Genomic DNA, 17473 nt, shown 5'->3' on the forward strand with positions numbered 1-17473 from the left:
CACTAACAGTAATAGTTTATTTAGTTTTGGTACAAGATCGTATTTCACACATGTGTGTTCGATTAATCACGATATATTTTTGTTATTTCATTTAGTGCACTTGTGGACATTTATTTCAAAATTGTTCTATACAGTGTAAATATTTTCGCGCTTAAAAAACATATTTTTGTTTTTTTTTTTAGATTTTGGTTTACAAGTATACGTCAAATTTGAATAATGTGTTTGTTTAGAAAAAGAAAATAGCAATATTATGGAAATTAATAGTAACGATGGAAGATGGAAGATGGAAGAAAGATAGATGATTAAATTTGCACAAGCTAGCAAGTGTAACCAACAAAAGGTTTACAAGTATACGTCAAATTTGAATCCTCTAGAATAATGTTCACTTTTCAATTTACTTGGAGATAAATAAGACTTTAAACGGGCATCCTCAATTTGCCTTGCACCATACTGCAAATTCAAAATAATCAAATGGATTTAGAAAACATAAATAATCATATAATTGAAAAACAAATCAAATTACAAAAATCATCCCAAAAATACGTGTAAATTTTGAACAAGGAAGACTCTTTACCTTTTTACATAGTAATAACAAAAGTCGGCCAAGATAAAGGATTGAATCATTTCCGCAAGGAAAGCCGCCATGAACCAAAAGTAACCATTCCCAACTAATAGCAAATATTTTCCCCCAGTTTCGTAAACCTATAACAAATATTTTAATGCAATTTTATGTTGCGATTGAAACAAAGAAATTGTGATTGAAACGGAAAGAAAAAAACCTGAATAATCCAATGAGCAAAAGCCAAGAATCTAGAAATCCCCAAAGCAAACACATAATGGGCTGTGAAAGGCTCAATCATCTGCCACACAAATGCATGATCTCAAAGTGGGAACCAATAAGTAATTATTACAATTTTGATCAACCAAATAGGAGAAAAAAAACAGAAAAAATTAGAGGTGAAATTACCTTAGCATTTTGCATAAGCCTAAGTTGAGGCAACACTGAAAAAGATTCTAAGAAAACACCAAATGCCCACAACACACGAACCACGTAAGTATGGTGTGTGTGGGGAAATATGAAGAATGAAAGAACCATAGAAGGCACCACCTAATTTCACACAGTAAGTGTATATCAAATCAATTTATGTACAAAAAAAGAAAAAGAAGAAGAAAAGGGTTTAGTAAATGGAAGAGTAAGTTAATTACCACATAATACAAATGGAAGTTGTCAAGGGATTTGGAATACGTGTTTTGCAACTTGAAGCGAATCATGTAGATAACCCAAGCAGTGGAGAGGAAAGTAATGAGGTCTAAAAGTGTGTAAATATCAACTTCCATTATTGTCCCACACACCAATCTTACAACAAGGAACAATGCTGTTAGTTCTTGACTTTTTGATGATAGACCTGTTTTCATTACCAAAATACCCCTATAAGAATTTCTATTTCACATTCTCTTTTTCTTAATTAATTTCAATTAATTATGACATCAATTTTTTTAATTTAATTTAATATTGATGAAAATTAAGTGATAAATGATTTAAGTATTCGTTATTCATAAATACTTAAAAGAAGGCATTTAGTAGTTGCAAAAAAAAGTTCAAAACCTAAACATATTCATTCTCATTACTCTTATAAATTTCGTAACTTATTATCTATTTTTTTAGTAATATTTTTAAAAGATTGTTTTTAGAATTGGACAAAAAGTTAACTAATTAGTAAAACAGGATAAGAAATTAAACTTCATTTTTAAAAACTAGAAAAATAGGTATAAAAAAGAGGCATAACCTTTTGAAAGTTAATAACAAAATAGCAATGAAATTCAAATCTCACAAATAAAGAATATCATTTTCAGACTTAAAAACCAAACAAAAACTATAAAGAAAAGAAAAAAGAAAAAAAGAAAAACAATTGACCTTTAAAATCTCTAGAAGAAAAAGGAAAAGAAAAATCTCATGCAAGAATTTCTCTATTTCTTAATCCTCACCTAACAAACAAACTACTAAAATTCCAATAATTGGAGGCATTTTCAAACACAAATCCCAAAATTAAAAAGAAATAAGGAGAAAGAAGAACTCGCCGGAGCAGGTTTTATGAGTTGTGAGCTTGTAAGCAAGGACGAGAAGCCCGACGGCGTGAATTGATTCTCCCGCCATAAAGAAATAATTATGATTATGAACAGTATGCTTCAATATAACCAACGCAAACACCGCAACGGCCACCAAAATACCAATCCTCGCCGCGAAGGATCGCCGCTTCAACCATTCCGCCACCGCTTGACTTATCCTTCTCCTCCAAATCGGGCGATTTTTCTTTGATTCATCGTCGTCGCTCGAGATCGGAGCCCTCCCCGAACCGAAATTGATGGGATAAGAACCTAAGGAAGCCATCTACAGAGAGAGAAGCGTTATTGAGAGGGGGAAAATTGGAGGAAACGGATGTGAAGGATTTTCCGATGGGATTGAAACGGTTGCCATTTATGCAGAGAAGAACATTTAATTGAAATTGTTAAGAGATATGGTGAAATGAACTCATTCAGTTTTTTCTTCTTTTTTTTTTTAGAAAAAATGACAAAAAAGGTATAAATTTAGAGTAGTTTTGGTAATAATTATAATTTAAATTGTGTTAATTAAAAATTTTAATCCTAAAATTGGGGTAGGAAGTAAATTAATGATAAATTTAGGTTTTTTTTTTCTCTTTTTACAGCATCAACCTAGTTGGATATGCTATTTATTTATTTTTGTCTATTATATAACCTAATAATGTGTATTTGTTAATTTTGGATTTAATTGTGAGTCTCACATTCCATTTAAGATAGATAGACTTACTTTTTAAATTACTATTATATGAATTACATATCTTCTTACATTATATGACACTATTTTCTTATAATTAATTTATTCTCTACCATTGTTCCAATTTTACAAAATAACCAAAAAAAAAAAAAGGAAAGAAAAGAGAAAGAGGGTATATATTTTTTTTATCCAATTCGTGATATTCTAAAATTTTATTATAACAAAGATCGTAAAGCATATTTGGTATACTTATTTTCAAATTTGATTTTAGAAACAACTCCTAATATAACTCTCATTAAACAATATATAGAAGAAGACAATCATCAAATATATATAGTAAGAAGCCTACACATTTGATCATTCTAATACTACAAGATTTTTTTGTCTTTGTCAACAGTTTTAATTTTTCTACCAACGGAGCAATAAACATTAACATACTTATCTTTTGTCGACAAAAATAACAACGGCATTTTTAATGTGTGCACTTGCATTTATGCCGACAAAAATATATGTGTAGACAAAAGGTTGCGTGGTTTTAGTAAAAATTATTAGGTTGTAGTCGTGGGAGTGATTTTAATTTTTGTCCACGTATATTTAAGGTGAAAGCAAGTTTGAATGCATGCATGGAACAAAAACTCTCAAATCCACGTTTTAATTTATATCCACAATTTGTTAAAAACCTATTCTGATCTTTATTAAGTAATACTTTTCTTATTTGGATATATAATCATGTGCGTAAGATTTCAGTTCAATTTTATATATATATTTTTAACGTGGCTTTAAGTTTATCTTCCTAAATATTTTCTCATCTTGGATCATTTAAAAGAAGGAAACACACAGAACACTAATCACATTCCAAATTGTCTATACCAATTCTCTTTTCCTCTCCAACATACTGTATGAAGAGGATGTTCAAAAGAAGCAAACACACAATGTACATAATAAAGTTTGATTGAGTTTGCCTAGCTACAAGGAAAATAAGGACAATTACACAAGGTAACAATATAAAATTCAATTATAAGAGGATTTTAGGAAAAGCACAAATACTTCTTACAAAATGGATAAGTGTAAGCATTGGATACGTGTCGAACCCTAAAACGCCTCGACAAGTGTTCGATGTGTTAGCTAGCGTGTCAAATATTTTAGGGTTTTAGGAGTATCGAATATGTTATTATTTAATTTTGATATCATACATGGTAGGACACACTAGTGACATTTCAAAGACCAAAACAAAAGATAGAGAGATCACTGAACAATCGTTCTTTTCTCGTACGATTGTCATTGTCCCTCGTCAAATTCTCAAGGACCAACCATTCTACCATCGTTATGTCATTGTTTTCTCCATGGAAGAGGGGAAAACAAAATGGAAAGGGAATGTGCTAAAAAAAGAATTGGGGAGGAAAAGAAAGAAAAGTTAAAGATTGGTCAACATGAATCCAGCTCAACTAGAACCTACATGTACTCGAGAACAAGATATTTTAAGTTTAAATTCCTTCCACCCAAGTTTTATTATATTACCTTAAAAAAAAGTTGAAGATAGATAAGAAGGCATGTAAAACTTAGATGATTTCTTGGCTACCAGGATGTGGCAAACATTAGTTGGTTTAGGTTATATTTACAGCCACAGAAAATTAAACTTTTCATTCTTTTATTTTTCAAAGTGGATTTTTTTCTTTGGTTTTTCTTTTGGCATTTTCTCCCACTTTTTTTAATATATAAAAAAAGTTGTGAGGCTTCTTGTAGAAGCAATCCAAATTTTCTTATTTTCTTCCATGCCAAGCATATTTTTAATTCATGAGGAAGTCTAAAATCATATTTTTAAATTATATATTGTATCCCATTATTTTCTACTTCAATATTGTCAATTATATACATAATGTCATATAATTATATATATTTTAAAAATTCACAATAATTATTCAAAATCTAATTCAATACACCAATATAATCTACTCAACAAAAATTAGAATTCACGTACTGTAAATTACAAGATCTATAATTAATTACTCAATTTAAAATAGAAGGCTTAAAATAACAATGCAACATAAAACAATCATAAATTATAAATAAACATTCAACACTACTGTAACTTTTTTACATTATTTTACAAAATATATGTAAATACAATTATCTTATATTTAATTATCTCACTAAAAAAAAAATTCAAAATATACTTGAACAAAACACTCCAATGCTTTAAGTTATCTATCTTTAATTCGTTGATTTTTGTTACCAAGTGCTAATGTTTCATGCAAATATATATATATATATATATATATTAATAAGTGATCTCTATAAATATAATTAATATATTTAGAATAGAAAGTTAACCTTACGTAATTGAGTGAATGACATATTGTTTTGTGCATCCATAGATGTTGTTTGTTGATTCACAATTGGCACCATATTTGTTGTTTGGCTAGATTTTTTCACAATTGAAAAAATAACTATTAGAATAACGAAAATTATATTTCCTCTAGAGTTCATAAATATAAATATAGTTTAATTTGGTGTGTCGATACGTGTGTGAGGGTTATAATGTAGTTTGATGAGAAAGAAGCATTACTACAAATTTGGCTTTTCTTAAGTTTTGTTCGACTTCACTTTTTGTGTATTTCTCCTCTTTTCAAGTGGATCTTTCAATTGATGAGGACGACCAACTATAGGCTTTTTCTTAATTTTTAGAGCTTTCTACAACATTATCTCTAATCAAACTTGAATCCTTTAGCTTCACTACTTGCACTATTATGTTTTACCAAAATACTTTTCTTCCTCATCTCCAAGATCTTTGAGCAATTGAATAAAATTTTGTGATGTAGGATCAAACAATTGTTCATGTTCGGCTGCTTGTGAAAGTAATTTGGCAAGCATTATGACATAAGTGATTATAAAACTTACCCATTGGCTCTTTGAAATTTCCACTTGCCTCTATTTGATTCTTAAATTCACTACTGACATTTCATATCCTAACGCACAATCCATGTGAGACCCGTTTCTAATTTGAGTTTAGTAAGTAAAATCTGGTTAATTGTTTTAAAATTTGTGGTTTAGATAAGAGGATCATGCATTTTGAAATAAGACTTCGTTATAAGAAGTTGGTGTTTGAATCAATTTGCGGAAAAGATTAAGTGATAAAACCTTACAGGCATTCTACAAAGGAGGATGCAATGGCAGAAAATGTGATACGAAAAGAAATATTTGAATCTAAGTGGTATCGCGTAGAGCAAGCAATCTTCTGAGGGATTAGGCATTGGGATGGTAATTCGGGGAGAAGTACCTACGCCTATGTATGTTGTGATGAAGTAGGTGTTCTGTTGAAAGGACTAGACAATCCTCTGAGGAAAAAACAAATGTCTATTGTTTTTCGAGAAGAGAGTTAGACAAATTGATCATTCCAAGAAGATAAGGTTAGTGTTTCTTGGTACACGATCGTTTAGTGTTGATAAAATACGTGAGAATATTGAACAAATATTAAATTGTTGTGTCGTTACAAAGCACTACCCTGAAAGCAAATATGGCCAGCTGTGGTGCTAATCATGTTGTCGGTTGCTTTCCAAGGTTAACACAGCTTACTTATTCTAACGTGCACTCGTCGGAACAAGGAACAGTTTTTATTCTCAGAACATAAAAGTATAAAGAGGAGAGAATGTGGATAATGGAGAAGAGAGAGTTGGAATGGAATTGAAGTATCACAAATGGGAAATGACTCAAATTTATAGGAGAAGCAAGTCTGTGAGGATGAGGCCGAGAGAACGAATGTGGAATGAATAAAAATGTAAATTCACCAAAAGGTATAGGTAATAAAAGTTACAATTTTTTTCACATAAATGCTATTACCCTATCACCACCAATAGACCTTATATGGTAAATACCGTTCTTTGGTATCTATAATCATTCATCTCTTCAAAAACTATCAATGTGGGACAAGGAAAGATCATTTTGCTTATGGGCTTTGACCCACGTCATTTCTAACATTTAGCTCTTGATACGCGATCGTGTACCAATATCTTAACTATCTTGGTTCACGATCGTTTGAAAGAAGAATTATACACACAAGTGTGACCAATTAATCGCATGTGATCTGAAGTATTTTTTATATTTTCTAATTAAATTGAAATTAGTCTTGCTATTTCTCTTAATTTAAATACATCTAAATATTTTCTAAAAAAATGTAAGCTTGAAAAAGGTTATTTATCATGTTAACCCAAACATAAACCTAAACCGTAGAAGGAGGATATGAAATGAATAGTATTGAAATATAATTATGGTTTTGTAAGAGTGACCAAGTTGATGCATATTAATGATACTGTAGTTTAGTTTAAAATAGATATAATCAAATAGAAGAAAAAAAAAGAAAAAAAGTTCCGTTGCCGGGACTTGAACCCGGGTCTCTCGGGTGAGAGCCGAGTATCCTAACCAACTAGACTACAACGGAAGTTGAGGAATGAGTTGAATTAATATTATTAATTCTATAAACTTCCACTTCTCTCAATGTCTTCACCTATTTTGTCTCCACCAATGGTTGCCTTCTTCTTCTCCATCGTTTCCTTCCCAAACAACTTTCTTATGAAGGCCACCCAAGTTCTTCCCTTTCCTCATCGTCTTCTACATATCCTCCTGCCAAATACATTATAAGAATACTCATCCACCACTAGTCTGTGTTAATAGTAACTAATAAGTCTGAATTGAACTCAGGGAACACATGCACTAATGTCTCAAACAAAGTAATTTCCAACCAAAATAACTGAGGGGTTTAGGTTGATTTGAGTTGTCAGAAAACTAAATTTCATGAAATGAAAGAGTAAATTATAGAGATTTTATGTCAAAATAGTCTAGCTTAGGTTATATCAATCTCCCATTTTAAAGAATGAGTTCATTGAATTATCATTATTTGCTTCTATGTAATTTTTTCACCTTTTCACCTAACCAATTTAATTACTTAACGTAACTAAATTGTACCAAGGTTCTAATTGTTCTAATTCAACATGATTAAGCATGTATAATTGAATTTTTCAATAGTATTAAGTTCAAAGAATCTTTAGGTGGAATGCCTAATTTTCATGCATGTAATTGACATTTATTACGTACATGCAAATCCTCTAGATTGGTCAGAACAATGCTCATTAAATAGCAAGCTAACCTAACTTATTGCTTCTAACTAAATCCTATCAAAATTGTCCACGAGTCAAGGATTCAATTGAAAGCATAAATCGTATCATTCTCTTAGCGTCCAAAAATATAACAAATACTCATTTAATAATAGAATTGAAACCAAAACCACAATAGAAATAAGTTCAAACTCTCACAAGTTCGAAGAAATAAAGAGAGTTTTCTATAAACCCAAGCTAAAACAAGTACCTTAACCTTTTATCCAATGTCAGATAATGAGGGAGAGTTCAACAATATAAACCATAAAAAGGAACTTAGAAAATAGGGAGAAAACAGAAGAGAAGCGATTGGAATTGGAAGTAGCGTTATGACACTGACAGACGAATGCATGTGAATAGAGTTTTGGGTACAATGCTGCAATGCTATGAAACGGCGTCGTAGACTTTCGAGGCCTACTACCTTTTCCGTCTTACAACATCGTGGAGCATCACAACACTACAAGATTGTTTTTCTACGGTATACAGAGAGTTGAAAAATCGAAACTTTAACTTTGAAAATGAAATAAAACAAATAAACATATTCTAACTATCATATTTGAAATTGAAATTGTTTAGTGATGATGTACTGATTTGGATATGGACGCCCTACATTGTTTGAAACCATGATATGGCCTAATTGATGCATTTTATTTTTTAAGAGCACTTATGTTTTATATATTGCAATCAAATGTTTTCTTTAATCGAAACTGTAGCTTGAATTTAATTATTGTTTATTAATAAATATTGTTTCAATTTGAAACTTTATTTATAGATTAAAATTAATTTTTAAAAGTGATATGACAAATAATTTATTTATTATGGTTAGAGATTTTATCTTGTTTAGATGACCAATGTATATTTTTTTTTTGCATTTCTTGGCAATCTATATCAATAGATATTAAAATGAATAAACTACATTTTCCAACTAAACCTAGAAGTGTGTAATAAATAGTAAGTTTAAATGTATATTCTAAAATGTAGTTTTTTCTTTTTCAAAACAAATAATAATGGTATATGTTAATAATTAATTTCATATCATACATGTGATATGCATTTTACTATAGGTGTACCAATTATACGATATATATATTTAAATATAAGAAAAATTACAAAATATATTATCCATTAAACTCATAAGTTTTTAGAAGATGATAAATTTTCTGTAAATGATTTTGTTTTGAAAAAATCATTAATGCATCAACTCTAATAAGTTATCCACAGAAAATGAATAAATACATTTTGGAAAAATAATAAATAATAAATAATAGATAATAGATAATAAATAATAAACAAAAAAATAAATAAAGAGAAAGATGTCAACTTTAGCGTCAACTCATCTTTTTGGGTGAACCTGTCTGAACCTTAACCCTTTCTTCACAAGAAAACTCTTCTTTATTTTCTTCTTCCTCTTCCTCGTTTCCATAATTAATCACCCTATATTTCCATTTTTACGAACTTCTATCTATTCTGTATTTGGAACCAAACAAAACCCCATACTTACATTCACCACCGCTTTGATTTCCTTCATTGGTTATGGGACCAGGAGTCCCCTTATCTGGCCCTGCAAAACAGGCTGAGATTCTCAGGAAAGATGGGAACCACTATTTTCAAAAGGGTCGAATTGGAGCTGCCATTGAAGCTTATACCGAGGTTTTCTCTCTATCTCTTCCATCCTTCTTTCTAGTTTCTATTTCGGTTTCCTTGGGATTGTATCGAGATCCAATTATTTCATTCTGGGGGTTTTTTTTTTTTTTTTTTTGTGTGTGTGTGTGTGTTAGATTTTGTGATATTCTTTTTGTTGGTTGGATTTTTAGGCGATTACACTATGCCCCAATGTTCCTGTGTACTTGACGAACCGTGCTTTGTGTCATCGCAAGCGGAAGTATGTACGGGCACCTATCCTTATTCCTTTATATATATATGTGTGTGTGTGTGCACATTCTTGTTTTTGGTTTTTACATTGTTTCTCTTTATTTCCTGCCTCATTTCCTTCCGAGAGAATTGAAAAATTGTTGATGTGATAATTTCTTTTCAATGGTGTATAGTGATTGGAATAAGGTGGAGGAGGATTGTCGGAGAGCTATTCAGCTCGATAGCAGTTCTGTAAAGGTACTGCTTTTGCTGTATATTCGTTCAACATTGGAAATTTGGTTGTTTCTTAGAGTCCAATAAGGCACGGTTGATAGGGAAATTAACATGACATGATCTGGATATGGTGATACTGATACCTAATTTTCTTGAAATCATGGGCACGGGCTTGTTTATCAGTATATTTGTTTAGTTTTTAGATCGGAATAAAATTCAAAATCCATGAACTTCTGCATTTATACGCCTAAAAAGGGGTTTGATGTATTTCTCTTTCGAAATCTATATGTCTATTTATCATTCTCAATAGCGGTTGAATATATGCTTAACAAATTGTCTGACTCACATTCACAATCTATACATCTCGTACATAACCCACATTTTTTCTATGAACAAACCCAAAGTATCCCATAAGTGTCGAAGTGTAACAGTCTCTTCTCTATTGCACTTACCCAAACAAAATTGTTTGTGTTGCTTCCTATATATACATGAACAAATTTGAAGTGTTTGATATATGTCCAACAAGCATAGGAGCATCGGAGTTTTTATTGGGCATTAACCATAAACCAAACTGAAGTGTATTTTCTTCTTATTATATACATGTGTGTGTGAAAGAGATACAATAAAAAATTAAAAACGGTGTATGAGAAAGAGAAAGCAGCATATAGACCCAAATTTAGAATTAATTTTACACATGGAGCTTCAATCCAAGAGAAGTATCCACGATGCAGATAGCTAGTGGATGCTAATAAATGCAATGGTGGATATGAGAATATTCCATCAATATGAATAGAATGTCTTCAAGTTTAGAAGAATATTTTGTCAGTGTTTTGTATGGATGGAAGTTGGAGGTCTTACTTGAGTTAAAGTTACCTCAGTAATTTTAAGGAGATCCTCTGAAGTTTGCTCTTTAGAGAGTTGGGTAAGTTTTGTGGCACATCAGTTTTTTAAAATGTTTTGTGGGGAGCTTGGCTCAAGAGAAACAATAAGTTTTTTAGAGAGCTGGAAAGGTCCCATGAGGAGGTCTGGGAGGTTTCGAGTTTTAATGCCTCCTTGTGGGCATTCTGTCAGATGGACAATAGGTCTTTTTGTAATTATTATCTTAGTTCGATTTCGAGTTTGTAACTTTTGTTGGTCACCTCTTTTTGTTGGGTTTTTTTTTTTGTATGCCCTTGTATATTCTTTCATTTGTCTCAATGAAAGCTTGGTTTCTCATCCGAAAACGAGAGGAAGAAAGAAAAGAAAGAGAGAAAGTAATAACTCATTCCCCCTGCCTCTATGTCATTTCAGTTTTCTTTTGCATTTGTATTATCTTGGATTCTTGTCTATAATCCTCTCTTGCCGCTTCTTCAACTCCTTTTTTTAACATTTTTCTTTATTTTTTTATGTGCAGGCACATTACATGTTAGGATTAGCGTTATTACAAAATAAAGAATATCCAGAAGGAATCAAACATTTGGAGAAGGTAACTGTTCATCTTTTTGTTGTTCCCTCTTTTTCCTCTTCTTTTTGGGTAGTAAAGAATCAATATTATCCAATAGAAAACCGGATTGGAGATTCAATTGAAAAATAGTTGATTGCAAAAATAACTCTCATTTACAGCCTTAATAAGAAAGTGTGGTTTGGGGGGGGGGGGGTTGCCTCTCTTGACTCGTCTTAGATTTAAGAATTAAATAAAACAGAAAAAAAAAAATCATGCTCTCTAATTTTCCTCTCCAGAATTTTCATAAATGAGAGACTATTGATAAAAAGGTAGTTTAGATGTAAAATTTTTCCTCTCCTGCGGAAACCTTTGGCTCTATCCTTGGGTCACTTGATTATCCTTTGCTATGTATATCTTTTGAAATCAATCAATTATAAACTTGTACACTTTAGAAGTTTGTGTTTCCCTTGACAACTTTTCTGAAAATGCTATATGCTAATTGAAAAGTTGACACAACATATTGAAAGGCCCATATGCTTTACAAATAATCCTCATTCATCTTGTGAATGTGAAAATATAATTCCTACTGTGTCAGATTTTCTTTTAGCCAACAGTGTATAGGAAGATGCCAATCTTTTAGTGGCGAAGACAATTTTTTCACCACAAAAGCAAAGAAAAAGACAATCCTCCCCCAAAGGAATTGCATTATCTACTATGGTATATGTAAATTTTGTGAGGAGAATAGGGGAAAATAGGCATTAATACTGCAATGAAAATGTGGGAGTTCCTAATAGTTTGTTGCAGTAACAGGGTAAAAGAGATAGTGAAACGGGATCGTTGTTATGTGAAAGCAACTGCCATTGGCTAGACATGCCGTTTTTATTTAGGAGTGATTAAAGAGATGGTAGGGAGTCTCTTCTCATTTTGCTTGTATTTAGATACAATAATGCTTTGAGGAACATGAACGTGAAGAAATTAGAGCAATAAGATTCTGAAGAATGGTTAGAAACAACAACAAAAAAAAAATATATAGTTTGAGCCATCCATGTAAAAAACGATCTTTGATGCTAATGGGAGTAGATATAAGTGAATCATTAGAGAGGAATATTGAAATTCTGATGGATACGATGTGGACAATCATCAATGGGAAGTAATTTGAAGAGTTTCCTAGCAGCTCCAGCTGGGGGTTGTGGTGGAAAGGGCTTATGCACCGGGTGAGCAAAAGGTGTGGGAGATCTTATATTTTATTATATGATCTTGATGGATTAATGTTATGTAATATGAACTATGATGCACGAACACACTGATTTCAGGAAAGGGTCCATGTTGGACACTATTGGACACATGTCTAGACACGCTTGGACACGTGTCCAACACACTAAGAAGCGCATCTAAAAAGATATTTTCTTTTTTCAATTTTGGACACGGCTTGGACATGACTCTGGAAAATATTCAACCGAAAAATTAGGGGGAAATTGAGATGTTTTGGTTCTGATCATCTGATCTTAGAAATGCTTATTTAATCATTCAAATGGAGAGGAAATTTGTTGTAATGAGTCTGAATGGAGGAGGGATACACTGGGTTCGATCTTAATAGGAAAAGAAAGTGCACTATTTTGATTTTTGAAACATTTAAGACTTGTTCAGTTTAAACTATATGCAGTATGCCTAAAATTTGTTGCACTACGACGAAAGATTATTGTTTGCTAGTACACAACTCACCATGCTCGGATGGAAAGATATTTAAGATTAAGATGTTATCGTGAACAAAGAGCAAAGGGATGGATGCTTGCTTGGGCAGTAATGCTTCAGCCCCCAGTTTTCATAATCTCTGACTGCACTCCTTCCATGGTCCTTTACAGATGCGCACCTCCAGTTTTGTCCTGCTGCTAATTCAACAGTTTGGAAAGGGCAACTTGACATTTCCATTTTTCTTTTATTCGGCTGTATTTCCTTTGGATTCACTTTCAATTGGCTTAATAGCTGTTTGACAGCAGTGTCAGAAGCATTTTCTAAGTTGCCAATGCCATTTGTTCTTTTGTTTCTTTATAACAATAGATTCCAAAAGGAGCCTGTAGTAATAAGTTGAAGCCAAAGAATCTTCTTTTCCCTGATGTGTTCACATTGTCCTATCACTTTGTGCCCTATCACAAGTCTTTCCATCACAATGGTAACACAGTCAGAACCTTTTGCAAAAACTTTAAGTTTAATAGCTACCATTTAACTACTGCATTATTAGAAAATCAGGCAATTATTGGATAGGCTTTGTTCTATAGGTTGTACATTTGTATCCTTGAGTTCTAAGAATATACAGGCAAGCAAAAAATTTGGAAGAGTATGCAGGTTTCCTATACCTTTAGGAGTACCACTAATTAGTATATGAAAATCTTATCAAAACATTTTGTGGTGTTCACTTATTTCTTCCAAGAATGTTTCAATTAAATTAATTTTTTCAAGAATGTGAAATAAAGGGTAGTAACTACGGCATCATTATTCATTGGGTAGGAAACAAAGGTAATCAAATTTGAAAGAATTTGCAACTCCCATAATCACGAGGTCGTAATCACAAAAGTGTGGGGTGAATTTACACCAAGTGAAGGTTGTATACAAAAGATGATCGAAAAAGTGAGTGAAGTCGGATTCCTTATCTTCGGAAGTATAGTGGTTGCATTTTATTAGCTTGTTAGAGGGATGTTCATCTGATGATTGGGGAATTCCCTCTTCATTAGCCTTTTAGAGAGAAAGGGCATTTCCTTTGGTTTACTGGGGCGTGTGCTGTTATCTGGGGTTTGTCGGGTGAGAGAAACAATAGTGTTTTGGGGGGGGGGACCCTTGTGAGGTTTGGTCATTGGTGAGATTTCATGTTCCTTTTTGAGCTTCGGTATTGAAGGTTTTTGTAATTACTCTTTAGGCAGTATTTTACCTAGTTGGAAACCCTTCCTTTAGTGGGGTTCTTTTTTGGGGCTTGCTTTTTTGGATACCATTGTATTCTTTCATTCTGTTCTCAATGAGTGTCGTTTCTATTGGAAGAAAAAAAACTCCGAGCAAGTGTTGGATTGTCGATTTTGATGTAAATGTACCAGAGCTTTCCAATTTCCATTTCCATTTCCATTTCCATGGGTCATTATCCAACGAGTTTCCAGGGGCAAGTAAAATGGAGGATATCACTGCCCATTCTTCAATTTCAGCCTTGTTAAGGTGTCACCTCAGATCAAGATCCCATGCCTGGTAGAGCAACAATTGCCTCCTTACTCCTCGATAAAGTATAAAGTCTTTGAAAAGGGATCTTGAGAGGGATGGATCCAGCACAGTGTCCTTTCTTTTCTTTCTTGAAAAATTTCTGGTTGAATGGTGATTCAATGAGTTGTCAGACTGTCAAAGCTAGCCATTTAAGGGTGTATTGGGCAGAATGGTGAAGGAGAAAGTGCGATCGTGCTGATGTTTGGTGTGCGGAATGCATGTCCATATTTTCATTTATCAGGTGCGATGGTGAAGGTTTTCCAGTTGAAAGTGAAAGGGGTTTTTTTTCTGGCCAATGGCAAAGGATGGAAACAGTGGGTTCAGTGTGGTTAGGTGGGGAGAGGGTCTAGTGAGAGAGCTAGAGACATGAGTTCAACAACTAATATAAGCGCATTTTGACTGGGGGGTTCACATATATATCTGTATCTTTTTTACTAGAAACAACCTCATTATTATAATGAAAATTAGTCTATGTTCAAGTGAAAAATGTAAAATCAAGAAAAGAACTTAGAGACAATAAATTCAGAATGAATTTCTCTTGAGAATGCTTTGATTAAATTAGTTCTGTCAAGAATTTAAGAGGCATCGGTTTTGAATGCAACAATATTGTAGACATTTAACAAAAAAGAACATAGTTCAACTAACATTTGTATATGTTAACGACCACGAAGTCAATGATTCAAATCCACCCAACCACTACCGTACTCAAAATATTAGACTTCAGTTTGCTTGCATGTTGCATCTTGTCAGTGAGCTTATAGTTTTGTATCTTTGTTATAAAGCCATTTGTTGGTTTGTTAATTAAACAATGAGCATGTAGTTTTCGTAAAGATGACATATTTGTCATGCTAACATAAATTTAATTTGACCTTATCTTTTATAGGCTTTGGATCTTGGTAGGGGTGAAAATCCAAAGAGTTATATCGTAGAGGAGATATGGCAGGAACTTGCTAAAGCAAAATACAGGGAGTGGGAACAAGCATCCACCGAGCGTTCATGGGAATTGCAGACATTGAAGTAAGTTGTTTTTCCCTGAGTTCAGGCTTTTCGTTTTCACTTTCAGAGTTGGATGTAGGGATGTTATAAAAAATTCAATGACTCAAATCAACTCAAATTTATTATTAATTTTAAAAATGTCTTTTACTTGTGATTCAATTACAATTACATATATTTATTTTAATTTTATTTCATTTCATGATTCTTTTGAATAACTTATTTTCCAACAATACTCCTAAAAACAATTTTTTAGCACTTTGGAAATAATTATTTTTATTATTTTTAAAGCAAAAATTTAAATAAATGACATGAGTAACCCGAACCAATCCAATACAAATATTTCGTGGTTGGGTTCATTATTTAATACGGATTATATTGGTTAAAAAAACTTACAACCCAGACAATTGAATTGGGTCTAGGAAGTGTTTCAACTCATTTCACGAACACTGAACACCCCTAGTTGGATGCGTGCACACTATTGATGTCAATGATCAGCACATTTCTGCAAACCTTGAAATAAGCTTTCTTTTCCCCACCGGAAATTCTGAAAATGTCAAAGGCATTAGAAAAGAAGGAATTAAAGGAAGATGGGGTTTCTCTGGTATTGTCCATTCCGTTTCCTTTTTTTTGATTTTGGCCAATCTACATGTATTGTTTCTCAGAGAAGCTTGTGAGGCTGCGCTTGAACAAAAATATTTTCTTGACCAATCTGAACTAGAAGGGTTCGTAGATGAAGCTGATATTGCTCATCGGAAACAATTAAAATCGCTAAGAAGTGTGTTTGAAAAAGTTACGGAGGCAGATTCGCCATCAGAGGTGAGCATGTTGGCATAACATCTGCAATCTATCATTCTGGAGGTACTAATTTGATATTTTCAGGTACCTGATTATCTTTGTTGTAAAATCACACTCGATATTCTTCGCGATCCTGTTATTACCCCGAGCGGGGTTACTTACGAGAGAGCAGTGATTCTCGACCATTTTAATAAGGTTGAAATTTTCTCACATCACTATCCTTCTCGTACATGTCCTGTATCCACAATTCTGACTATTTTCTCTCTTATCTAGGTTGGTAACTTTGATCCCATAACGCGGGAGCTGCTCAACGAATCCCAGCTTATACCGAACTTAGCCATCAAGGAAGCAGTACAATCCTTTCTAGATAAGCACGGATGGGCTTATAATATGGACTAAGGTAATTTGTGCTTTGAATGGGAACTCAATCAAGTTGATGGTTATGCCTGTCATGGACGAGTGGAAATACTTCGATTCCATGTCACTAATGTCATGATTATCTCCTCAATTCGTCTGTATGGATTGTCAAACGATTTGTCATAAGATATCGTGCTTTCCATGACATTGTAAGGCTGTACAATCAATTAAGTATGTGAGGTCCTGTCTTTTTGAATTGCTCTTGTGCAGATTGTTACTGTGAACTGATTGATCTTGGTGTACAGTTATTACTTAAAAACCATTATAGCTCAGTTGTTGGAAGGCTCTGTTCAGCTCGCATTTCTTCCTTTCTAAAGCTTTGTCTTTTAAAGTTGGATAAACTGTCCATTTTCATCTCTCTTTTTGTTGCCCCTCTATTTTTTAGAATACCAATTTGGTCTTTCTACTTAGAGATTTTAGAGATTTGTTCAATTTTGGTTCTGTAATTTGGATATAGCTCTTACTACTCCTTAATTGTCTATTCTTTTCAGCCGTTAGCATTTTCATTTGGACACATTTTGCAGTTTATATTTTATTGTATGAATTGTTATTTTTACAGGTTCAACTTTGTGAGAC

The 17473-nt window shown here is 32.7% G+C and overlaps 2 protein-coding genes and 1 non-coding gene across 4 annotated transcripts; 1 reads left to right on the forward strand and 2 right to left on the reverse strand.

Annotated features, from left to right (window-relative positions):
* Nucleotides 1–284: 284 nt before the first annotated feature.
* Nucleotides 285–2572, reverse strand: LOC101215214 (ER lumen protein-retaining receptor erd-2.2). Its single transcript, XM_004144344.3, has 6 exons — nt 2080–2572; nt 1207–1406; nt 968–1108; nt 780–860; nt 575–702; nt 285–450 (listed from the first exon to the last, which is right to left on the reverse strand). Exons 1-6 carry the CDS (start codon nt 2387–2389, stop codon nt 417–419), a joined length of 894 nt encoding a protein of 297 aa, XP_004144392.1. The 5' UTR covers nt 2390–2572; the 3' UTR covers nt 285–416.
* Nucleotides 2573–7156: 4584 nt separating this feature from the next.
* Nucleotides 7157–7229, reverse strand: TRNAE-CUC. Its single transcript has one exon. It is a non-coding gene; the product is annotated as a tRNA-Glu (tRNA).
* A 2026-nt stretch (nt 7230–9255) lies between these two features.
* LOC101215457 (E3 ubiquitin-protein ligase CHIP) lies at nt 9256–17197 on the forward strand. 2 transcript variants are annotated; one of them, XM_004144345.3, is made up of 8 exons: nt 9256–9591; nt 9756–9823; nt 9987–10050; nt 11420–11491; nt 15573–15706; nt 16348–16501; nt 16565–16675; nt 16754–17197. In XM_004144345.3, exons 1-8 carry the CDS (start codon nt 9475–9477, stop codon nt 16877–16879), a joined length of 846 nt encoding a protein of 281 aa, XP_004144393.1. In that variant the 5' UTR covers nt 9256–9474; the 3' UTR covers nt 16880–17197. The 2 variants fall into 2 exon arrangements, with proteins under 2 accessions (XP_004144393.1, XP_031739293.1); XM_031883433.1 differs by lacking the exon at nt 9756–9823 and having other exon boundaries at nt 9264–9591.
* The last annotated feature ends 276 nt before the right edge of the window (nt 17198–17473 follow it).

The sequence above is a fragment of the Cucumis sativus genome, chromosome 3 (assembly GCF_000004075.3).
Source record: "Cucumis sativus cultivar 9930 chromosome 3, Cucumber_9930_V3, whole genome shotgun sequence".
Lineage (NCBI taxonomy): Eukaryota > Viridiplantae > Streptophyta > Magnoliopsida > Cucurbitales > Cucurbitaceae > Cucumis > Cucumis sativus.

Excerpts from the sequence above, each read along its gene's own strand:
- LOC101215214 (XM_004144344.3), bottom strand. The coding sequence starts at position 2,389 with ATGGCTTCCTTAGGTTCTTATCCCATCAATTTCGGTTCGGGGAGGGCT. Across the intron at positions 861-967 it reads GGCTTATGCAAAATGCTAAG|ATGATTGAGCCTTTCACAGC; the intron begins GTAATTTCACCT and ends TTTGTGTGGCAG. Across the intron at positions 451-574 it reads TGTTATTACTATGTAAAAAG|TATGGTGCAAGGCAAATTGA; the intron begins GTAAAGAGTCTT and ends TTGAATTTGCAG.
- LOC101215457 (XM_004144345.3), top strand. The coding sequence starts at position 9,475 with ATGGGACCAGGAGTCCCCTTATCTGGCCCTGCAAAACAGGCTGAGATT. Across the intron at positions 9,592-9,755 it reads CCATTGAAGCTTATACCGAG|GCGATTACACTATGCCCCAA; the intron begins GTTTTCTCTCTA and ends TTGGATTTTTAG. Across the intron at positions 16,676-16,753 it reads TTCTCGACCATTTTAATAAG|GTTGGTAACTTTGATCCCAT; the intron begins GTTGAAATTTTC and ends TCTCTTATCTAG.